The sequence below is a fragment of the Dunckerocampus dactyliophorus genome, chromosome 16, assembly GCF_027744805.1.
Source record: "Dunckerocampus dactyliophorus isolate RoL2022-P2 chromosome 16, RoL_Ddac_1.1, whole genome shotgun sequence".
NCBI lineage: Eukaryota > Metazoa > Chordata > Actinopteri > Syngnathiformes > Syngnathidae > Dunckerocampus > Dunckerocampus dactyliophorus.
In genome coordinates, this window is record NC_072834.1 from 25,277,591 (window position 1) to 25,302,813 (window position 25,223).

Here is a 25,223-nt window from a genome sequence, read left to right on the forward strand (position 1 = left end):
GAACCGTATCGTTTGTACTGTTGTGTTTTTAAATATATGGCTTTAGAATCGTATCTTAACTGGTGTATCTAGATGTGCCACAGAGATTTACATCCCTACTTATTATTGATAAACACTTCATCTACCTGCGCTTAATTAGGACTTAACTATGGACAACATGCGCTTCATCACGCTTCAGTGTTTCAACTGATTGACAGCCATCACACAACACACAACTTGAAACATGAGGAAGGTAGACATACCAGGCAAGAAGCCTCAAAAGGCCTTTAATCTCCTAATGATCCTAATCGCCATCCTCTTCATCTTCATCTTTGGACTCATCTACATCCTACTGGTGTCTGCACCACCTAACCTGCACAAGCATACAGGACCTATGGACAAGCAGGAAGTTGAAGTAGCACCAAAAACTGTGGAAGCTGAGGTAAAACATCTTTTTTTTTACATTTTAGAATATTACCCACAACATGTTCTCTTGTAGACTCTGCCTACACCTGAGGAGGCTGCACTAACAACAGCAACTATGGAAACTGAGGTAAAAACAGGTACTTTTTAACAGGAAGTGATAGAATATTACCCACAATATCTTCTCTTACAGATGCCGTCCCCACCTGTGGACATGCAGGACACTGAACAAGGCCAAGTTGTCTTCCAGATGCCGTCCACATCTGTGGACATGCAGGACACTGAAAAAGCCCAAGTAAAGATCAAGATCTTTATTGGACAGTACAAGAGTATTATTATTACTCACAACATGTTGTCTTACAGACCCTGGAAGAACGCGTGCGCATGTTGGAGTCCTGTGTTCAGGTAAGACCCAGGGTTTCAGCTACATGTCATTGATTGGGGCAGTGTGCCACTACATAATAAAAGCCACCACACCTTCAAAATGAGGGTGTAATACAAACCCGATCAAAATCCTAAGACCAGCTGAAAAATGTCTAGAATGATCATTTTGCACATTTGGATCTTAATGAGGGTTTAAGTAGAGCTACAATATGCAAAAACAAGAAGGGGGGGGTGAGACAACAAGCACTTGGAAAAAGTCATTTATTGAAAACAACAATTCAACTGAAATAGGCTGTTTATCAGCTGATCAAAAGTTTAAGACCACAGGCTATAAAAGCCCAAATGTGCTCCAAATGTTGATGTAGTGTCATCATTCCCACTGTCATGCCCTCCTGATGGTGAAGCTAAGAAGCTTTCTCTTTTCCAACGTGGTGGGATTGTGGAGCTGCATAAGCAAGGCCTCTCGCAGCGTGCCATGGCTGCTGAGGTTGGGAGCAGGAAATCAGTCATTCTAAGTTTTTGGAAAGATCCTGAGCATTATGGAACAAAAACGTCAAGTGGTAGACCCAAAAACATCACACCTGCGCTGAGCCGGAGCATCCCATTGGCTGTCCATCAAGACACAGGGCGGTCTTCCACCCACATGAAGGTCCTTACTGGTGCCGACTGCAGCGCAATAGCCATCAAATGGCATCTGAGAGAAAAGGCCAGGGAGCATCAATCATGGGACATTGAAAGGTGGAACAAAGTTTTATTCTCTAATGAGAACAAATGTAACCTTGACAGTCCAGATGGCTTCCAACGTTACTGACATGACAAGGAGATCCCACCTGAGATGTTTTCTGACAGTGGAGGGGGGTCCATCATGATCTGGGGTGCTTTTTCATTCAGTGGAACACCGGAGCTTCAGGTGGTGCAGGGGTCGTCAAACGGTGTTCTATATTAGGGTTCTTGTCATTATCCATTCCAAAAGGGCAAACATTCCCATAGTACATAAAAATCTAAATATATATAAATGCAGAATAAAATGGATAAATCACATTTATAGTTTATAACACATGACAGGAAGTACTATATAGTGATCAGAACATCCTTTTGCAGACTCTAATACGTGATCTGACCCAGCTGAATGACAATTCAGCAAAGGCCAAGGATGTTGAGGTAATACATATTACTACTGTACTATACAGTATATAGTATAGTGACCAGAACATCTTTTTGTAGAATCTAAGACGTGATCTGACCCAGCTGAATGACAAGGCCAAGGATGTTGAGGTAATACATATTACTACTGTACTATACATTATATAGTATAGTGACCAGAACATCTTTTTGTAGAATCTAAGACATGATCTGACCCAGCTGAATGACAATTCAGCAAAGGCCAAGGATGTTGAGGTAATACATATTACTACTGTACTATACAGTATATAGTATAGTGACCAGAACATCTTTTTGTAGAATCTAAGACATGATCTGACCCAGCTGAATGACAATTCAGCAAAGGCCAAGGATGTTGAGGTAATACATATTACTACTGTACTATACAGTATATAGTATAGTGACCAGAACATCTTTTTGTAGAATCTAGTATAGTGACCAGAACATCTTTTTGTAGAATCTAAGACGAGATCTGACCCAGCTGAATGACAAGGCCAAGGATGTTGAGGTAATACATATTACTACTGTACTATACAGTATATAGTATAGTGACCAGAACATCTTTTTGTAGAATCTAAGACATGATCTGACCCAGCTGAATGACAATTCAGCAAAGGCCAAGGATGTTGAGGTAATACATATTACTACTGTACTATACAGTATATAGTATAGTGACCAGAACATCTTTTTGTAGAATCTAAGACGTGATCTGACCCAGCTGAATGACAATTCAGCAAAGGCCAAGGATGTTGAGGTAATACATATTACTACTGTACTATACAGTATATAGTATAGTGACCAGAACATCTTTTTGTAGAATCTAGTATAGTGACCAGAACATCTTTTTGTAGAATCTAAGACGAGATCTGACCCAGCTGAATGACAAGGCCAAGGATGTTGAGGTAATACATATTACTACTGTACTATACAGTATATAGTATAGTGACCAGAACATCTTTTTGTAGAATCTAAGACATGATCTGACCCAGCTGAATGACAATTCAGCAAAGGCCAAGGATGTTGAGGTAATACATATTACTACTGTACTATACAGTATATAGTATAGTGACCAGAACATCTTTTTGTAGAATCTAAGACGTGATCTGACCCAGCTGAATGATGATGCAGCAAAGGCCAAGGATGTTGAGGTAATACATATTACTACTGTACTATACAGTAAGACGTGACCTGACCCAGCTGAATGATGATGCAGCAAAGGCCAAGGATGTTGAGGTAATACATATTACTACTGTACTATACAGTATATAGCAGGGGTCGGGAACCTTTTTGGCTAAGAGAGCCAAGAAAGCCACATATTTTAAAATGTATTTCCGTGAGAGCCATATACAACTAACAACAACTGAACAACTGAACAACAACAACTGAATACAACTAAATGTGTGCCTTATTAAGTATGACCAACAATTTTAGAGTATAATAATTCTCTGAATTTATTCTTTTTAATAACGTTGTTATATTGAAGCTAACCAATAGTAAATACTGTAAAATACTTCTTACCATTAATGTGACTTCTGTGCTTGCGGTAGAAAATGGATGAATGGATTAAAGTGCATAAAGAATTCATTTTTAACACTGATTTCTGTAAAAGAAAATTACAATGAAAAAATGTTATTGCGTTAAAGCCAGAGGGCCAGATGCAGCCACCAGAAGAGCCACATCTTGCTCCCGAGCCATAGGTTCCCTACCCCTGGTATATAGTATAGTGACCCAGACATCCTTTTGCAGACTCTAAGACGTGGTCTGACCCAGCTGAATGACAAGGTCAAGGATGTTGAGGTAATACATATTACTACTGTACTACAGTAGATGCCCCAACAACGTAAATAATCCGTTCCAAGAACCTTTATGTTATGTTATGTTATTTGAAGCGTAAAATACATGTAAATAGCCTAATCCGTTCCAAGATCTTCCCAAACTCACACCTTTGGGCCTTCAAAATATTCAAAGTCCACCAAATATGGTGGGAAATAATAAGAAAACAATAGCATAAACATAGTAAAGTAACATTCCAATATAAAATAAGTCTGTGTAGGCTCTCAGTCGTACAGGAGTTGTCCATCGAGGGAAAGGCTTCTTGAGACGTCATCTGTACTTCTGTGAAGGTGTCGGACGTTTCGCTCCTCATCCGAAGAGCTTCGTCAGCGAACTAATAAGTGCTGGTAGCCTAGGCCTTAAATACAGTAAGAGTCGGCGGAATTGGTGTGCCAACACCCTCCTCCTATTGGTTCCTTACACTAAGCCTGGGCGGAGTAGTGGTATAATCCTCTCCTGCCATTAGCACCTCCGATAAAAGGGAATTGTCGCTCCCTAAGTTGGGTATGAACGATTCTGATACTGGCTCGTTAGCATCTATTGTTCTGGCTCGGCCCTGGCTTCACCTCATTTGCAAGACTAAGAGCTGTGGGTTTTGGTCTCAGTAACCTGCTGAACACAGGGTCCAAATTAAACCTCAAACCACCATTCCGATTCAATGATGGCTTCTGTTGTTTGACAAAAATAGCTTCCTTTACTCCTCTTTCAAACCATCTGTTTTCTTTGGCCAAAATCTTTAACTCGCTGTCCTGAAAAGAGTGATTGGTAGCTTTCAGGTGTAGATGTACTGCTGATTGAGGACCACTAGAATTGTCCCTGCGATGTTGATAAAGCCTTTTTTGGAACATTTGCTTAGTTCCCCAATGTAGTGCTCTTTGCATTCCTCATCTTTACAGTGGATGGAATAGACCACATTGCTTTGTTTCTGGTTTGGAGCCTTGTCTTTAGGATGCACTAATTTTTGTCTCAAGGTATTTACTGGTTTGAAATAGGTTGGAATTTCGTGTTGCCATAAGATCCTCTGGAGTTTTTCGGAGACCCCAGCTACATAAGGGACTACCACTCCGCTCCTTTTTGCTTCTGTGGGCTTTTGGGTTTCTTTCCCTACTCTCTTCTTTTGACATTTGTTAAAAGCCCATCGCGGGTACCCACAGGTTGAGAGCGCTCTCTGGACATGTTGTGTCTCCTTTTTCCTTCCCTCAGCACTAGTTGGTATTAGTTCCGCTCTATGTTGGAGGGTCCTAATAACCCCTAGTTTATGTTGTAGTGGATGGTTTGATTCAAAAAGCAGGTATTGGTCAGTGTGTGTGGCCTTTCTAAAGACCTCTGTAAGTAGCTGTCTGTCCTCTCCTATAATTACCTTGCAGTCTAAGAAGGCTAGTTGCTTCTCTTTAGTGTCCTCGCAAGTAAATTTGATATTGGTGTCCACCGCATTGATGTGATCTGTGATAGACTGAATTTCCTGTTTTGTGATTATGACAAAGGTGTCATCCACGTATCTAAAGTGAGACTGGTGAGCCCATAGCACAACCATGAATTTGTCTGTAAAATTTCCCTCTAAACTGAAAATATGTGGTGTTAAGGCAAATTTCCAATAATTGGCAGATGTGGTCAGCACTAAGTTTTGTTCTCCGATGCAGAGTTGAGTCCTCGAGCAGTCTCTTCCTCACCACCGAGACTGCTGCTGAGGTGGGGACAGATGTGAAAAGTGAAGTCACATCATAAGACACCAAAGTTTCCTCTGGCTCCAATCTGAGGTCTTTGATACTCGCCAGTCTTAGTGTAAGGAACCAATAGGAGGAGGGTGTTGGCACACCAATTCCGCCGACTCTTACTGTATTTAAGGCCTAGGCTACCAGCACTTATTAGTTCGCTGACGAAGCTCTTCGGATGAGGAGCGAAACGTCCGACACCTTCTTCACAGAAGTACAGATGACGTCTCAAGAAGCCTTTCCCTCAATATAAAATAAGGTAAATAAGGTATAATGGTGGATGGGGAACGGCCGTATAGTCTAGCAACATCTTAACTTCATACCACCGTCATGCTTCTGCATCATTTCCTGCTTTGTTTCCATTGACAACTTTTTTCTTTTTTTCTTATCACTTACACTTGGTTTAGGGCCCATGACTCCGGTAATTTTAACACAAAGAAAAGTAATGAAATTAAAAAGAGATTTCACTGCGTGCAAACTAGTTTAAGGGCGACTACGATGAGGAAGGGAGCTCACATACAAACTGGACGCACTGGATAAGTCAGCCAATGAGATAAGAGCGTAGGCGGTACCCCGATTATCAGCTAATGAGAGCGTGAAGCCAGAAGGCGTCACCAAGTGTACTTTGTTAGTCTGTCTGTCGCTTGCACGGACTTGACGCTTTACGTTATATGGAATTCCTTATGTAATACGATGACCAGAACATCTTTTTGTAGAATCTAAGACGTGATCTGACCCAGCTGAATGATGATGCAGCAAAGGCCAAGGATGTTGAGGTAATACATATTACTACTGTACCATACAGTATACAGTATAGTGACCAGAACATCTTTTTGTAGAATCTAAGACGTGATCTGACCCAGCTGAATGATGATGCAGCAAAGGCCAAGGATGTTGAGGTAAACACCACACACACACTTAAACATTGCAAACTAGCTGAATTAGTAAATTGAGACAATGTGTCTGCAACATTAAAACCATGTTTTATTTAAAGCAAAGCACAACATAATCATGAAAATACAGCAGCGATGTAGCGACGGACGATTGTATCCTTCTAACTGCCTCACACGTATGTGAACCTTGACACTATTCTAAATACACTCAACACAAATATAAACACAACACTTTAGTTTTTGCTCCCATTTTTTCATGAGATGAACTCAAAGATGTCAAAACTTTTTCTATGGACACCAAAGCCCTCTTTGTCAAATATTGTTCACCGATCTGTCTAAGTCTGTTAGTGAGCATTTGGGAGGTGATGCTTGTGGATGAGTGACAACAATGGGCCTCAGGCTCCCGTCCCAGTTTGTACATTCAAAATGCTAAAATGCATCAATGGACAGTGGCGTTATGGTATGGGCAGTGGGGTTATGGTGTGGGCGGTGGCGTTATGGTGTGGGCAGTGGGGTTATGGTGTGGGCAGTGGGGTTATGGTATGGGCAGTGGGGTTATGGTGTGGGCAGTGGGGTTGTGGTATGGGCAGTGGGGTTGTGGTATGGGCAGTGGGGTTATGGTATGGGCAGTGGGGTTATGGTGTGGGCGGTGGCGTTATGGTATGGGCGGTGGCGTTATGGTATGGGCGATGGGGTTATGGTATGGGCGGTGGCATTATGGTATGGGCGGTGGGGTTATGGTGTGGGCGGTGGTGTTATGGTGTGGGCAGTGGGGTTATGGTGTGGGCAGTGGGGTTATGGTATGGGCAGTGGGGTTATGGTATGGGCAGTGGGGTTATGGTGTGGGCGGTGGGGTTATGGTATGGGCGGTGGGGTTATGGTATGGGCAGTGGGGTTGTGGTATGGGCAGTGGGGTTGTGGTATGGGCAGTGGGGTTATGGTATGGGCGGTGGGGTTATGGTATGGGCGGTGGGGTTATGGTATGGGCGGTGGCGTTATGGTATGGGCGGTGGGGTTATGGTATGGGCGGTGGCATTATGGTATGGGCGGTGGCGTTATGGTATGGGCGGTGGCGTTTTGGTATGGGCGGTGGGGTTATGGTGTGGGCGGTGGGGTTATGGTGTGGGCGGTGGCGTTATGGTATGGGCGGTGGGGTTATGGTGTGGGCGGTGGCGTTATGATGTGGGCGGTGGGGTTATGGTGTGGGCGGTGGCGTTATGGTATGGGCGGTGGCGTTATGGTGTGGGCGGTGGGGTTATGGTATGGGCGGTGGGGTTATGGTGTGGGCGGTGGGGTTATGGTATGGGCGGTGAGGTTATGGTATGGGCGGTGGGGTTATGGTGTGGGCGGTGGGGTTATGGTATGGACGGTGGGGTTATGGTGTGGGCGGTGGCATTATGGTATGGGCGGTGGGGTTATGGTGTGGGCGGTGGCATTATGGTATGGGCGGTGGGGTTATGGTGTGGGCGGTGGCGTTATGGTGTGGGCAGTGGGGTTATGGTGTGGGCAGTGGGGTTATGGTATGGGCGGTGGGGTTATGGTGTGGGCGGTGGGGTTATGGTATGGGCGGTGGGGTTGTGGTATGGGCAGTGGGGTTATGGTATGGGCGGTGGGGTTATGGTATGGGCAGTGGGGTTATGGTGTGGGCGGTGGCGTTATGGTATGGGCGGTGGGGTTATGGTATGGGCGGTGGCATTATGGTATGGGCGGTGGGGTTATGGTGTGGGCAGTGGGGTTATGGTATGGGCGGTGGGGTTATGGTATGGGCGGTGGCGTTATGGTATGGGCGGTGGGGTTATGGTATGGGCGGTGGGGTTATGGTGTGGGCGGTGGGGTTATGGTGTGGGCGGTGGGGTTATGGTATGGGCGGTGGGGTTATGGTGTGGGCGGTGGGGTTATGGTGTGGGCGGTGGCGTTATGGTATGGGCGGTGGGGTTATGGTATGGGCGGTGGGGTTATGGTGTGGGCGGTGGCGTTATGATATGGGCGGTGGGGTTATGGTGTGGGCGGTGGCGTTATGGTGTGGGCGGTGGGGTTATGGTGTGGGCGGTGGGGTTATGGTGTGGGCGGTGGGGTTATGGTATGGGCAGTGGGGTTATGGTGTGGGCGGTGGGGTTATGGTATGGGCAGTGGGGTTATGGTATGGGCAGTGGGGTTGTGGTATGGGCAGTGGGGTTATGGTATGGGCGGTGGGGTTATGGTATGGGCGGTGGGGTTATGGTGTGGGCGGTGGCGTTATGGTATGGGCGGTGGGGTTATGGTATGGGCGGTGGCATTATGGTATGGGCGGTGGCGTTATGGTATGGGCGGTGGCGTTATGGTATGGGCGGTGGGGTTATGGTGTGGGCGGTGGCGTTATGATGTGGGCGGTGGGGTTATGGTGTGGGCGGTGGGGTTATGGTGTGGGCGGTGGCGTTATGGTGTGGGCGGTGGGGTTATGGTATGGGCGGTGGGGTTATGGTGTGGGCGGTGGGGTTATGGTATGGGCGGTGAGGTTATGGTATGGGCGGTGGGGTTATGGTGTGGGCGGTGGGGTTATGGTGTGGGCGGTGGTGTTATGGTATGGACGGTGGGGTTATGGTGTGGGCGGTGGCATTATGGTATGGGCGGTGGGGTTATGGTGTGGGCGGTGGCATTATGGTATGGGCGGTGGGGTTATGGTGTGGGCGGTGGCGTTATGGTGTGGGCAGTGGGGTTATGGTGTGGGCAGTGGGGTTATGGTATGGGCGGTGGGGTTATGGTGTGGGCGGTGGGGTTATGGTATGGGCAGTGGGGTTGTGGTATGGGCAGTGGGGTTATGGTATGGGCGGTGGGGTTATGGTATGGGCAGTGGGGTTATGGTGTGGGCGGTGGCGTTATGGTATGGGCGGTGGGGTTATGGTATGGGCGGTGGCATTATGGTATGGGCGGTGGGGTTATGGTGTGGGCGGTGGGGTTATGGTATGGGCGGTGGGGTTATGGTATGGGCGGTGGCGTTATGGTATGGGCGGTGGGGTTATGGTATGGGCGGTGGGGTTATGGTGTGGGCGGTGGGGTTATGGTGTGGGCGGTGGGGTTATGGTATGGGCGGTGGGGTTATGGTGTGGGCGGTGGGGTTATGGTGTGGGCGGTGGCGTTATGGTATGGGCGGTGGGGTTATGGTGTGGGCGGTGGCGTTATGATATGGGCGGTGGGGTTATGGTGTGGGCGGTGGCGTTATGGTGTGGGCGGTGGGGTTATGGTGTGGGCGGTGGGGTTATGGTGTGGGCGGTGGGGTTATGGTATGGGCGGTGGCGTTATGGTATGGGCGGTGGGGTTATGGTATGGGCGGTGGGGTATGGTATGGGCGGTGGGGTTATGGTGTGGGCGGTGGCGTTATGGTGTGGGCGGTGGGGTTATGGTGTGGGCGGTGGGGTTATGGTGTGGGCGGTGGCGTTATGGTGTGGGCGGTGGCGTTATGGTGTGGGCGGTGGGGTTATGGTATGGGCAGGTGTGTACGTTAACACGGGTGCCTTTTGAAGATAGCGGGCATGTCTGAGATGTTCTAGATCCGCGTGACCACCACCTAACTGCACATTTGAGTGGCCTTTCATTGTGGCCAACCTAAATCAACCACCATGCTGTCTAATCAGCATCGTGATATACCGCAAAGACAGATTTGTAAACAATATTCTAGATAGGTCATAGATAGGCCATAGCTGCCTCATCTGGCTCCTCTCCCACCAGCGGGTTCTGGGATTACCACCACGACTGGAACCAACCACCTTGCGGTCCCAGTGAAGGACGTGTCACTTAATATCGTTGCAGGGAGTCTGTGGGAACTACAAAAAAGAACAAATATCTTTGCGGTGAAATTCATTTAATCTACTGCATCAATATTTATCAAAAGTCTCATAAATGTTAAAAATATTTTGGAATGTTGCAATTACACTTAGAATGAGACAAAACAATGTTGTCTTGCATGAAATAGTGAATGTCATACTAACACTAGAAGTAAATATGATATATGATGATATATATGACAATAGGAAGCAAGACATTTGGGTCAGTTAAGGTTCATACATGAACAAGAAGTACTACGGTATCATCACCCACAACATGTCATTCTTACAGAGTCTGGCAGCTGATTTGAACAACCTGGATAAAAAATCTGCAAAAACCGAGGACATTCAGGTGAAACACACATGGATATTTTATTTACAGTAACTACAATTTTACTCATTCCCCACAACATGTACTTGACAGACTATGAAAGTACATGTGGACGGCCTGGACGGAAAACTTGTAAGCATCGTGGACTCGATAAAGAAGGCAGAAATACACCCTCAAACGTACACGTACATCCTCCTGGACGGTCTGGCAACACGCGTGGACGGTCTGACACCACGTGTGGACGGTCTGGCAACACGTGTGGACGGTCTGACACCACGTGTGGACGGTCTGGCAACACGCGTGGACGGTCTGACACCACGTGTGGACGGTCTGGCAACACGTGTGGACGGTCTGACACCACGTGTGGACGGTCTGGCAACACGTGTGGACGGTCTGGCAACAAGCGTGAACAAGCTGGACAACAGAGTAGACAGAACCAACAATAAAGTAGAGGTAAAAATGATTTACATGCATGGGCAGGAAGTACAGTATTACCACAACACGTCTCTTGTAGACTCTGGAAAAAAGTGTGAACAGACTCGACACAGCAAAAGCTGTCAATGACAACATAGTGCAGGTAAGGACACAGGAACATAGTCATTTTCATACATGGACATGGACAAAGTACCACATCATGTCTCTTGTAGAAACTATCAGGAGATGTGAAGAAGCTCGGTGAAGAAACTGCAAAAACCAAGGATTTTGAGGTAAAAATCACACACATGATACTTTTTTAAGGACACAAAGTACCACAACATGTCTCTTGTAGAAACTATCAGGAGATGTGAAGAGCCTATCAGGAGATGTGAAGAAGCTCGGTGAAGAAACTGCAAAAACCAAGGATTTTGAGGTAAGAATCACACACATGATACTTTTTAAGGACACAAAGTACCACAACATGTCTCTTGTAGAAACTATCAGGAGATGTGAAGAAGCTCGGTGAAGAAACTGCAAAAACCAAGGATTTTGAGGTAAAAATCACACACATGATACTTTTTTAAGGACACAAAGTACCACAACATGTCTCTTGTAGAAACTATCAGGAGATGTGAAGAGCATATCAGGAGATGTGAAGAAGCTCGGTGAAGAAACTGCAAAAACCAAGGATTTTGAGGTAAGAATCACACACATGATACTTTTTAAGGACACAAAGTACCACAACATGTCTCTTGTAGAAACTATCAGGAGATGTGAAGAAGCTCGGTGAAGAAACTGCAAAAACCAAGGATTTTGAGGTAAAAATCACACACATACTTTTTTAAGGACACAAAGTACCACAACATGTCTCTTGTAGAAACTATCAGGAGATGTGAAGAGCCTATCAGGAGATGTGAAGAAGCTCGGTGAAGAAACTGCAAAAACCAAGGATTTTGAGGTAAGAATCACACACATGATACTTTTTAAGGACACAAAGTACCACAACATGTCTCTTGTAGAAACTATCAGGAGATGTGAAGAAGCTCGGTGAAGAAACTGCAAAAACCAAGGATTTTGAGGTAAAAATCACACACATACTTTTTTAAGGACACAAAGTACCACAACATGTCTCTTGTAGAAACTATCAGGAGATGTGAAGAGCCTATCAGGAGATGTGAAGAAGCTCGGTGAAGAAACTGCAAAAACCAAGGATTTTGAGGTAAGAATCACACACATGATACTTTTTAAGGACACAAAGTACCACAACATGTCTCTTGTAGAAACTATCAGGAGATGTGAAGAAGCTCGGTGAAGAAACTGCAAAAACCAAGGATTTTGAGGTAAAAATCACACACATGATACTTTTTTAAGGACACAAAGTACCACAACATGTCTCTTGTAGAAACTATCAGGAGATGTGAAGAGCCTATCAGGAGATGTGAAGAAGCTCGGTGAAGAAACTGCAAAAACCAAGGATTTTGAGGTAAGAATCACACACATGATACTTTTTAAGGACACAAAGTACCACAACATGTCTCTTGTAGAAACTATCAGGAGATGTGAAGAAGCTCAGTGAAGAAACTGCAAAAACCAAGGATTTTGAGGTAAAAATCACACACATACTTTTTTAAGGACACAAAGTACCACAACATGTCTCTTGTAGAAACTATCAGGAGATGTGAAGAGCCTATCAGGAGATGTGAAGAAGCTCGGTGAAGAAACTGCAAAAACCAAGGATTTTGAGGTAAGAATCACACACATGATACTTTTTAAGGACACAAAGTACCACAACATGTAACCACAACACAACAAGTACCACAACATGTAACAGGATTTGCAGAAGTTTAATTTTCTCTGAAAATCATAGATTAGTTGGATTGGAATAAATCACGTAGTACAATTGACAGTTCCGCATGTCCCAAAGGAGTAGGAAGAAGCAAAGCTTATTTAATCCTACCCCCCTCCCCCATCCATTTCACATGTCTTGCAGTACATTTATTCACTTCCTGTATTTCACATGTGATTTCTTCATGTAAGGGTATGTTTTTCCACATTGGTGCATTGTTTGAGTTCTTTACTCAGTCCGATCCATAATTTGGTTCCACATACTGAAATGCTGGGGGTGTTTAGTTTTCCTCTCTTGTAGAAAAGTATTGTATGACATTTTTGTGTAATAGGTTGTTATCTTGATGCATTATTTTAGCTGTTTGAAAATGTACTAGAAGATTTGTATATTCTCTATACGCGGCATTCTGGATGAGCCTAACTGATCTTTTTTGCAGTACTTGTAGTGAGTGAAGATTGCTTTAATAGTTCTTTCTCCATGTCTCCACACAATAGATCACATGTGTCAAACTCGTGGCATGGACGCCCGAGACACTGCAGGTTTCTCTCCGACCAGTTTCTCCAGCAGGTGATTCAATTGATGAGCTCCTTCCCTTAAATCAAAGGAGGTGTTGATCACTAAAATCACCTGCTTTAGTGAACGGCTGGAAAGAAAAGCTGCAGTGTCTCGGCCCTCCATAGAGAGCAGTAAAGAGTGTGAAATGAAAAACTTATTTTGCTTTATTCAATATTGAAGTGTGATATTTCCAGCTCATCTTTTCATCTGTTATGAACCCCGAGAATTTATTTTCATTTACCTTTGTAAAGCTAGGAGAATATACATCTGGGAGTTCTACACCACGTGTGGAGTACCCCAGGGGTCCATACTGGAACCAAAACTGTTCAATTTGTACATCAATGACATTTGTAAAGTAACAAAGGACTTAAAGTTGGTCTTATTTGCGGATGATACCACTGCCTTTTGTTGTGGGAAAGCACACAAGAACTCATTAAAAAGGTCAAGGATGAAAAGGTCATATTAAAGTCATGGTTTGACAGGAACAGATGATCCCTGAACTTAAGTAAAACTAAAATAATACTATTTGGAAATAGCAGAAGGGACGTACGACCAAATACAAATAGACAGAGTGGACATTGAAAAAGTGAAAGAAAACACATTTCTGGGATCATATTAGACAAAAAATCTCATCTCAAAAATTTACAACAACAGGTGGTGAGAAATACTTCAGTATTGAATAAAGATAATTTTGTTCTTGATAAAAACCACTGTTCTTTGGTATGAGCATGTCTAATGTATTGTGTGGAGATACGGACAATCATTAGGAAATAAAAGCAACCTTCACTCAATGTCCTGCAAAAAGATGTCTGATACAAAGCCTTTCTTTTTAAAAGCACACACATTCACATGTGCTGTTCTAGTTATAGCGAACAAATATCAAATTTACATGATAGCGATCAAATATCTAAGACATGAATAACATCAAATTAAAAGCACTAAATGAATGGCGACCCCCATCCACCAGTTCAAGTGTTTCCAGAGAGATGATGACATGGCTGTTTGACGTGTGTGCTAAAAGGCAGTGTGCTAGCATGAATTACCTTGAGACAAATGTGCACATTAGCACTCAATAAGTCATCAAACGTACCTTGATGCATTCCCACATAGTATCAGCATTTACACCACATATGAGGTAAAGAACAATGGTACAAATACAGTAGTAGTAGAAAGTTAGCACACCCACAATGGACATGCATCAAGTGAGGCGGATGTAACAGAGAGAATCTGGCCACTTTTCAAAATAAAACATAAAAAATGAAATAATGGAAATTATTTTTTCTTTCTGTGCCCGGGGGTTGGGGACCACTGGAGTAAGGAAGTCCAACAAAGTAGCGAGATGAGCACATTCCCAAACAATACAAGCAGGTGGTGTTTGCTAAATACAAGCAGAAGAGTCTTGATCATCACAATGATTGTTCTGTCATGCTCGTTTTATTATTTATTATTACACTGATTATCCTCCACTTGTATTGTTCCTGGTAATGCAGATCATTCCTTAACCTTCCATCTGAAAGTCCAGCCTTGTCAGTGTTGATCCAAGTTGCCCAGATTGTGATTACTTTGAAGGGTTGCTTGAATTGATTCAAATATTGTCTGGTGGTATCATTTGCATACATGCTTCTGCTGTTCATGTGCTAACTGACAACTTAGTGCTGATATGAATGTTGTATTGCTCCTCCGTGTAGTAACGTGTCGTAACAGCAGTCACAGAAAATGTGTGTCCTGATCTACAGTCATGGCAAAATGATGAGACCTCCTTGTTTCTTCAGCCTATTGATCTATTTGAATGGCTGGTACAACTAAAGGTACATTTGTTTGGACAGATACAATGATAACAAACATAAGATCATTGAAGAGCTGATTGAGCTATTTCTGTTGTCATGGTTACATTTGTCCAAACAAAAGTAGCTTTAGGTGTATCAAATGAAGAAGAATGAAGAAACAAGGATGCTCTAATCATTTTGTCTTTTTCCACTTCTGGTTGCTTGTGGTCTGTGAAACAAAAGGTATCAATTGTAGATCTTCTTGTGGCATCCTGATGACGTTGTCAAATGATAATACGTGTCCAAAACAAGAATGATCAGAGGGAAGGATGACACGTATTATCATTTGCCAACGTCATCAGGATGCCACAAGAAGATCTACAATTGATACAGTACACACATACATGTATATTGTGTCATGTGTTGAGGGAGCAGTCATACAGTTGTAATGTGACATAAAGGGCTGACAAGTGACCGCAAGGACCAGTCATCCGTGTCATGGCTGAGGTTCTGCAAGGGGGTTATATTCAGCATAAAACGTTGGACACACAAAGACGTGTCGGTTGCCACTTTACAACGTAAAAATATGGATTTTTTTTTTGTCGTTGCCTTGTCTGTCAATCCAACAACTGCACACGTCACGCAACCAGGTCAGCTCCAACCCTACGTCCACAATGCATTGATGACAAATGTCAAATACATTTGATTCAAAAGGAATTGCATGAAACAATGAATTGCTAAACAAGCAGGTCATTGTGTACACTGCAAAAAGTGCATATCTCAGCGAGATTAAATATGTGAACGCTGAAAATATATAGTGGATCCCCGCACAATTTTGTAAAAAAAATAAATAAAAAACACCTGAAAATAGGTTGTTTTCCTGCAGAAAAAAAATCTGATTCACTCAAAGTGGTGAATGCATTTCATACATTCTCAGTGACAATTACACGCCCACACATTCCTGCACCTTCATATACTGCTCACAAAAATGAAAGGAACACTTTTTTTTATTGGGCCTGGCATGAATTGTATTAAACCTGTCTGGTAATTTTCTGGTTGGTTAAGCAGCTGAGGGCCTCGTTGATAAATATACACACGTATACACACTGCTCAAAATAATGAAAGGAACACTTGGAAAACACATCAGATCTAAACTGGGGGAAAAGGCCATGGTAAAGGAGTGGGGAGAGACCAAGCCAGTGGGGACAAGATCTGGGCAGATGAACTCAATCTGTTTTTTAACAGATTTGAGTCTGCCCTCCCTCCCTCCCCTACCAACTCACCACTCTTCACCCCCACATCCCCATCCCAGCCATCCTCTACTCCCCTCTCCATAACTGATGATCAGGTGAGAAGTCAGTTGAGGAAGATCAAGGCAAGGAAGGCCCCGGGACCGGACGGCATCAGCCCCAGAATCCTCAAGGACTGTGCTGACCAGCTCTGTGGAGTTCTCAGGCACTTGTTCAACCTCAGCCTGAGCCTGGAGAAAGTCCCGGCCCTGTGGAAGACCTCCTGTGTGGTCCCGATCCCAAAGACACCACGTCCCAAGGAGCCTAACCACTTTAGGCCTGTTGCCTTGACCTCTCACCTGATGAAGACCATGGAGAGGATTATCCTGCAGCACCTGCGACCCCTGGTGGGCACTCAGCTGGACCCCCTGCAGTTTGCTTACCGGCCTCGGATCGGAGTGGACGACGCAGTGATCTACCTGCTGCACAGATCACTGCTACACCTGGAGGACAGCGGGAGCGCTGTGAGGGTCATGTTTTTTGACTTCTCCAGTGCCTTCAACACCATCCAGCCGGCACTACTCAGAGTGAAGATGGAGAGTGTGGGAGTAGACCAACACCTGACTGCATGGGTTATAGACTACCTCACCAATAGACCACAGTATGTGAGGCTCCGTCACTGTGTGTCTGACATGGTACTCTGCAGCACAGGTGCCCCTCAGGGTACGGTGCTCTCCCCTTTCCTCTTCACCCTCTACACCTCGGACTTCACACACAACTCCACACAGTGTCACATCCAGAAGTTCTCCGACGACACAGCCATCGTTGGTTGTGTTTCAGAGGGGAATGATCTGGAATACAGGACGGTCATCAGGGACTTTGTCAGCTGGAGTGAGCTTAACCAGCTGCAGCTCCACACCAGCAAGACAAAGGAGATGATCATTAACTTCCAGAGGAAAACATCTCACTTTACACCGGTGAACATCCAGGGAGCGGACATAGAGTTGGTAGACAGCTACAAATTCCTGGGTGTTCACCTTAACAACAAGCTGGACTGGTCCGTCAACACCCACGCCCTCTACAAGAAGGGCCAGAGTCGCCTTCACCTGCTGAGGAGACTGAGGTCCTTTGGTGTGTGCAGGACTCTTTTACGGACCTTTTATGACTCTGTGGTGGCCTCAGCCATCTTCTATGCTGTGGGCTGCTGGAGAGGGGGCAGCACGGACAGGGACAGGAGCAGGATAAATAGACTGATCAGGCGAGCTAGCTCTGTCCTGGACGGTCCTCTGGACTCCGTGGAGGAAGTGGGGGAGAGAAGGATGTTGGCTAAGCTGACATCCATCATGAACAACACCTCTCACCCGCTACATGACACTGTTGTTTCCCTGAGCAGCTCCTTCAGCACCAGACTGTTACACCCACGGTGTAAGAAGGAGAGGTTCCGCAGGTCCTTCATACCGACCGCTGTCAGGCTCTACAACACCTGCACCACCTGAACCATGTTGTAGACACTATGCTTTCTTTACACTGTTCTCTTTACTTGTCTTGCTGCTGTAACAAGTAAATTTCCCCGCTGTGGGATAAATAAAGTACATACAATACAAACATACAATACAATACAATACAAAAATGATGTTGAATATGTTTCCTGATAATAAGTGGGTGATGTATTAGTAACAAAATGATGCCACATCATTTGATAGAAATGAAAATGATCACCGAAATCAAAGACACCCCAAAAATGAAAGTGAAAAAATGATGCAGCGGACTGGTCCGTTTTGCTAAAATGTCATTGTAGCAACTCAAAATGATTCTCAGTAGTTTGTGTGGCTCCCACGTGCTTGTACGCATGCCTGACAACGTGGGGGCATGCTCCTAATGAGACTACGGATGGTGTCCTGGGGGATCTCCTCCCAGATCTGGACCAGGGCATCAATGAGCTCCTGGACAGTCTGAGGAGCAACCTGGCGGCCCCGGATGGACCTAAACATAATGTCCCAGAGGTGTTCTATTGGGTTTAGGTCAGGTGAACGTGGGGGCCAGTCCATGATGGATGTCAGTTGGGAAGTATGGGTAGAATGGGAAGCCATTCACAGATGGAGAATACATGAAAGAATCGTTCATATGAACATCAGTGCATCTGTTCTCCCAATTAAAAAATAAACAGGAAATGATTGAAAATGAAAGAATGCCTCTCTTTGCAAGACAGTCAAGGACGGGACCAATAGAATGCTTACTGATGACAATAGATATGTGAACTCTGATGGACGTTTTCATCTTAAAGTTGGCTATGTTTTGTTAGAATTTGACAAACATGGGAACCACTCAGTAAGACTTCCAGAGTAAAGTGTTGATGGTTCCAGAGTAGACCTCCAAACGTAGACGCACTTCTGTTGGATGAATTGTGTGCTTGTAACACGTTTAGAAGTTGTGTCATGTTTTGTGGCTCCTGACTTTTTTTGGACCGAAAGGGGAGGCAAAATGTCTCTTTTGATGGTAAAGGTTGCCGACCCCTGATAGGCGTTTGCACCTTTCAGCTTCTTTCCCTGTTTCAGTAGTTTCCTGGGAGTGAACGTGACGATGGTGGCGGCTGTGGTGCTGTGGGATGCAAGTGTGGATGGTTGGATGGCTACGTCCACCTCCTTTGTTGGACCAAAGTAGTAACTTCCATCTCTTCTGGTTCATCCTTATTCCCCACCGCCCCGGCATCAGACCTGGCTTTAACCCGAAGCCCCGTCCCGTCACCATCATTCATTCATTCATGTGTTCTGGTCCGTGTCATCAATTGTGTTCTTTTTCTTCATGATGGTGTTTGAGAGGCACTCAATGCAGCTACTATCCTGTGCTTCCTTCTCCACTCTCACACCCCTCACGTTTCAACCTCCTCTTTCATGGATCTGATGTTTTGTTCCAGATCATCCAGCCTCTGTAGTTTCAGTCGTGTTCCATGATTCCTTGTTGCTTTTTCATCCTATTGTTGGTTCTGTAGTTCTTGTTTCCCATCCATGGACACTAAGTACCCTCAACATGTCTTCTTTCAGAGACTTACAGAAGATCTGAAGAAACTGGATGAAGCAACACCCAAGGATGTCCAGGTAGAAACATTTCATTTCCACATGGACAGGAAGTACTACTAACAACGTGTTGTCTTGTAGAATCTGGAAAAGCGTGTGAACGGGCTGGAAGTATCCCAGGTTTTAAATAGCCACTTAGTTCAGGTTGGATACCAGTACTTTATTTACCCGTGAATAAACATGAAGTACTACATAGTATTATGTCCTCTTGTAGAGGCTGACAGACGATCTGAAGAAGCTGCGTGAAGAAGCTGCAAAGACCAACGATGTTGACATAAAAACACAGGAACTGACAGACAAGCTGGAGAAGCTGCGTGAAGAAGCTGCAAAGACCAAAGATGTTGAGGTAGGGTTTGTGTCGACGGGGGTTGCTGCTGTCAAAGACTTGACCCCCGGTATGCGGAGGCGAGGCGGCGAGGTGCAGAAATAAAAAGAATAGTATTTGCACAAGGCAACAGGACCAAACTAAAAGTGACAAAGGAAACAATGAAAGTAGCTGAGATGGTAAGTCTAGGTGACAGCTGGCAGAGCAACGGGGGTCATCAACCGTGACATCAACAATGAACCAGCGCCGCACATACGATGGCGCTGGCCTTTTAACCGCCGCTAATACAAATTGTCCGCAGCTGTGCGGACACCAGGCATGAAGGGGCTGGAACTTCCACCACACCGGAAGTACACCTCGCCAAAATAAGGGCGCAGGACAGGAAACACTCGCTCCTGTCCTGCGAAACATGACAGTTTGTCCTCAGCATGTATAGGACATGTTTGGGATGTATCACATGACCATATCATTCAATTCAGTAGAGTCTGGTATCAAAAGCTGCAAAGCTAAACCCATAGAAGTAAATACACTTGTGTACTTGTGTACAAACAAGGATCCGTTACTGATGATGCATTGATGAGTACGAGCATGAAACAAGCACAGCTCGTCATTATCCGTCATCTTGATGAGGGAAAATCCTCATGTGTTCACTCTTCACGCTCTGTGATTGGCCAGTCACACAGTCACATGGTGCGAGCATTTCATAGAAATAAGACGCATTTTGCTCCTCAAATGAGCCCAAACAAAGTGAATCAAAGCAGAGAAACATTTTGGCGCATCCGTATAGAAATCTACAAGTCTCCTACAACTTAAGCTAACTGGCGTAGCTAACTGGCGTAGCTAACTAGCTATGTAACGCACGCATTGACCGACTCAACCGTAAAAGATGCACTTGCGCTAACTGGCGTAGCTAACTAGCTATGTAACTCGCGCATTGACCGACTCAACCGTATAAGATGCACGTGTAGCTAACTTGCGTAGCTAACTAGCTAGGTAACTCACGCATTGACCGTCTCAGCCGTACAAGATGCACGTGTAGCTGACAAGCTAGCTAACTAGCTGTGTAACTCGCACATTGACTTTCTCAGCCGTACAAGATGCACGTTTAGCTAACTGGCGTAGCTAACTAGCTATGTAACTCACGCATTGACCGACTCAACCATACAAGATGCACGTTTAGCTAACTGGCGTACCTAACTAGCTAGCTAACTAGCTATGTAACTTTCGCATTGACTGTCCTAGCCGTACATGATGCACGTGTAGCTAACTAGCTAGCTAACTAGCTATGTAACTCGCACATTGACCGACTCAGCCGTACAAGATGCACGTGTAGCTAACTGGCGTAGCTAACTAGCTATGTCACTCGCGCATTGACCGTCTCAGTTGTACAAGATGCACTTGTGCTAACTGGCGTAGCTAACTAGCTATGTAACTCGCGCATTGACCGTCTCAGTTGTACAAGATGCACTTGTGCTAACTGGCGTAGCTAGCTAGCTATGTAACTCACGCATTGACCATCTCAGCCGTACAAGATGCACTTGTGCTAACTGCCGTAGCTAACTAGCTATGTCACTCGCACATTGACCGTCTTAGCCGTACAAGATGCACGTGTAGCTAACTGGTGTAGCTAACTAGCTAGCTAACTAGCTATGTTATCGGGTCTGATCAATTCATGCCATTTCAAAGTTAAAATAATGTCCAGATTTAAGGCCCACCCATTTTCCGGCTCAGCTACGCCCACTGTGGGGTTAAGCTCCGCCCATTGGAGTCCAGCTACGGATACAGGTCATTGAGGTGGGTGAACAGATACAGATCAGCGTTGCTTTGCAAACTTAGCATATTATGGTCCCTTGCTGCACATCTGCTAACACTTCCATGTGAAGGTCAATAGCAAGCTAGCGGTCGATGGCCAAGGTCGTTTGGGTGGATTTCGTAAAGGTCACTTTGTAGACGTCATCCCACACGGGTCAGCTGACATTGTCGCTCCCATCCTGATTGATGCTTGCGTTTCAAGCTCCACACGCAGATGCAGCTTTCATCTTGATGACTCTGATGAGGATAAACTAACTGGAGCTGCAGGAATGAATGGATGAATCCATGTTAGTTGTTCATGGTGACACGTGACAGGAAGGTAGTTCCTGACTGTGTACATGTATCACCTGCATAAGTACCTACTCATATTACGTATGTGTTTTCTACATGACCTTTGGCCTTCAGACGTGCTCCATTTCTTTCTTTCGTTGTCTCTGCTCTGCCAATCTCCGCCCCCGCTGGACCATGCTTTTTGCGTTGAGTTTGTTCAGTTTGAAGTGTTTCCATTGGATGGTATTTTTAGCAGCATGGCGTGTGTGCTTTATGGGTTCGTGAATAAAAAGTGCTGAGTCGTGGAGGAAGGATGTAGCCTGGCTAGCTTTTCTCAGCTAACGTTGCTACTAAACGTTGAACAAACGGTAACGCCCGTGCTCGTCATGAAGGAAGATGTCGCCACACGTGCAATTGGAAGATCGGGGGGGGCAGACCCCAGGGCCCCCACAAGAGACAAGGCTGTAAATATCAGGCAGCCCACTAGCATGCTAAACCAAGCTAACCCGGCTAGCTTCCATTCACGCTCCGTAAGAGGAGGTTCCAGCCTGTGTTCAGTCGGGAGGAGGCGCTTCAGCGTTGGTCATGATTTCACCACGATCGAGCGGTGCGCCGAGGAAATACTTCCCCACACCAACGTTCCTTCTCCTTACGATGACAGCATTTCATTCCCGTGATGTTCGTGTCCTTCATACAGTTTGTACATGCACAGAAAGTACTGCAGTATAACCCACAGTGTACACTCCCACAGGTGGAGGAAGAGACCGACACCGCCAAGGTAAAAGCACCTGCACACTTCTATGTACACGCATGTATAAGTACTGCAGTATTACATACAACATGTACTCTCATAGGATCTAAAGGCACGTGTGGACCACCTGATGACTGCAGAGACCACAAACCACATCACCATTCAGGTAGATAAAACACACCTGGGTACTTGATTAGCATATAGACACCAAGTACTGCAGTAGTACTTCTACTCTTGTACTTCTAGGATCTAACCACACGTGTGGATGGCATGTCAGGTAGGTGAGAAAGGGTAAAGGTCATAGGAGTGTAGGTGACCTATGACCTGACACCTGATGTGTCCTGCAGACAAACGTAAGGTGTGGTTTGCAGCAAGAAATGGCAACAAAAAGACATGTGATGACAAGGTGATCTTTGACGACGTGCGCACCAACATGGGTAACGCCTATGATGCCAACATAGGTAGGATGCCACCTGACTGCTAACTAGTATAGCATTTATTCATTGCTCCTTACCTCTAGAGTCAGCACCACTGGGGGGGGGGGCACTAATGAAGGTGTGATTGTCCCCCTGCAGGCATTTTCACAGCCCCCTACAAGGGCGCCTACTTCTTCACCTTGGCCTACAAATCAGCTGGTAAGAAGATTCATCTGGATGTATATAAGGAGAAGGATGGGAACAGAGAGTATCTGATGTCCCTGTATGACACCACCTACATCAAAGACAAGAACTACATGGCCTCCAACAGCAGGATGGTTGACCTGGAGCATGAAGAGAAGGTGTATGTCTATGCTGATAGTGACCATGGACTTACATCTAGTTGGTCTAACGTGTTCAGTGGCTTCCTGGTGTATCCCATGTAAATTGGGGGCGGGCGCATCCATCCGTGATATCAGGGATATCAGGGCAGTATCGCTATGGGATGGATGCTTTGATGTGTATTCCATGATATCGTGTGGCTAACGTTCCACGTGTGTTTATGGGTATTGAAGGGCGTACAGGTGGCGTGTGGCTGATGCCACCTACTGGTAATGCTTGTCATATTTACTAGTATTCTGCTCTGTATTGTTTTCCTAAAGGGACTGTTTGCCAACATCCCGCCCTCTTCCTGTGTTGGCACGGAAGGCTATTGCTAACATGCTAGCTTCTATTTGTTCCCTTGAAATGTTGTCATGATTTGCCAACCATGTGCCCTGCTAATGGATCATTCTGGATGTGATGCCAACATACTGGATGCCAGCGGATGTGTCCTTTCTTTGTAATCAATAAAGTTGTGTTGAAGTTGGCCACACCCATCTTTTATTTCACACCATGGATACATGGCCGACCATGTGACACAGGACCGCCACAGCGCGGGAGGGACAAGATGGCGACGCCTGTTCCAGCTGTGGCACAACCGGACATTGGGCAAACAACTCATCCGCACCGCCGGCGCCGCAGAGGGTTCTAGGCGTGGCCATGGTTTTGGACCTCCGTGTCTTGGATGGGACGAGTGGACACCCGACTGGTCTGCCAACGCCACCGACATGCCAGGCTGACCCTCACTCACCAGTGGGTGATGCCCACACACATTTAACACGTTAGCTACACAGGACACTGATTCATACACACACACAATAATGATCCTTACGGAATATAGTACTCATTTAATGACAATAAAGTGTAAATATCACAGAATAAAGTGGAGAGAGTTTAAATACTAGAGTTTGGATAGAGGTTATAGAGTTTAAATACTAGAGTTTGGATAGAGGTTATAGAGTTTGGATACTAGAGTTTGGATAGAGGTTATAGAGTTTGGATACTAGAGTTTGGATAGAGGTTATAGAGTTTGGATACAGGTTATAGAGTTTTAAATACTAGAGTTTGGATAGAGGTTATAGAGTTTGGATACTAGAGTTTGGATAGAGGTTATAGAGTTTGGATAGAGGTTATAGAGTTTAAATACTAGAGTTTGGATAGAGGTTATAGAGTTTAAATACTAGAGTTTGGATAGAGGTTATAGAGTTTAAATACTAGAGTTTGGATAGAGGTTATAGAGTTTAAATACTAGAGTTTGGATAGAGGTTATAGAGTTTAAATACTAGAGTTTGGATAGAGGTTATAGAGTTTAGATACTAGAGTTCGGATAGAGGTTATAGAGTTTAAATACTAGAGTTTGGATAGAGGTTATAGAGTTTGGATCCTAGAGTTTGGATAGTGGTTATAGAGTTTGGATACTAGAGTTTGGATAGAGGCTATAGAGTTTGGATACTAGAGTTTGGTTAGAGGTTATAGAGTTTGGATACTAGAGTTTGGATAGAGGTTATAGAGTTTGGATACTAGAGTTTGGATAGAGGTTATAGAGTTTGGATAGAGGTTATAGAGTTTAAATACTAGAGTTTGGATAGAGGTTATAGAGTTTAAATACTAGAGTTTGGATAGAGGTTATAGAGTTTAAATACTAGAGTTTGGATAGAGGTTATAGAGTTTAGATACTAGAGTTCGGATAGAGGTTATAGAGTTTAAATACTAGAGTTTGGATAGAGGTTATAGAGTTTGGATCCTAGAGTTTGGATAGTGGTTATAGAGTTTGGATACTAGAGTTTGGATAGAGGTTATAGAGTTTGGATACTAGAGTTTGGTTAGAGGTTATAGAGTTTGGATACTAGAGTTTGGATAGAGGT

The 25,223-nt window shown here is 44.9% G+C and overlaps 1 protein-coding gene across 1 annotated transcript; it reads left to right on the plus strand.

Annotated features, from left to right (window-relative positions):
• The first annotated feature begins 223 nt into the window (after positions 1 to 223).
• Positions 224 to 23,423, plus strand: LOC129169419 (uncharacterized). Its single transcript, XM_054755813.1, has 12 exons — positions 224 to 421; positions 479 to 532; positions 596 to 697; positions 766 to 807; positions 19,371 to 19,424; positions 19,485 to 19,547; positions 19,618 to 19,749; positions 22,562 to 22,588; positions 22,665 to 22,727; positions 22,808 to 22,838; positions 22,909 to 23,022; positions 23,137 to 23,423. Exons 1-12 carry the CDS (start codon positions 224 to 226, stop codon positions 23,421 to 23,423), a joined length of 1,167 nt encoding a protein of 388 aa, XP_054611788.1.
• Positions 23,424 to 25,223: the final 1,800 nt, after the last annotated feature.

Bases quoted from the DNA above. Each gene is read 5' to 3' on its own strand.
- LOC129169419 (XM_054755813.1), top strand. From the start codon at position 224: ATGAGGAAGGTAGACATACCAGGCAAGAAGCCTCAAAAGGCCTTTAAT. The intron at 22,728-22,807 runs GTAGATAAAACA...TTGTACTTCTAG, and splicing joins CAAACCACATCACCATTCAG to GATCTAACCACACGTGTGGA. The intron at 23,023-23,136 runs GTAGGATGCCAC...GTCCCCCTGCAG, and splicing joins CGCCTATGATGCCAACATAG to GCATTTTCACAGCCCCCTAC.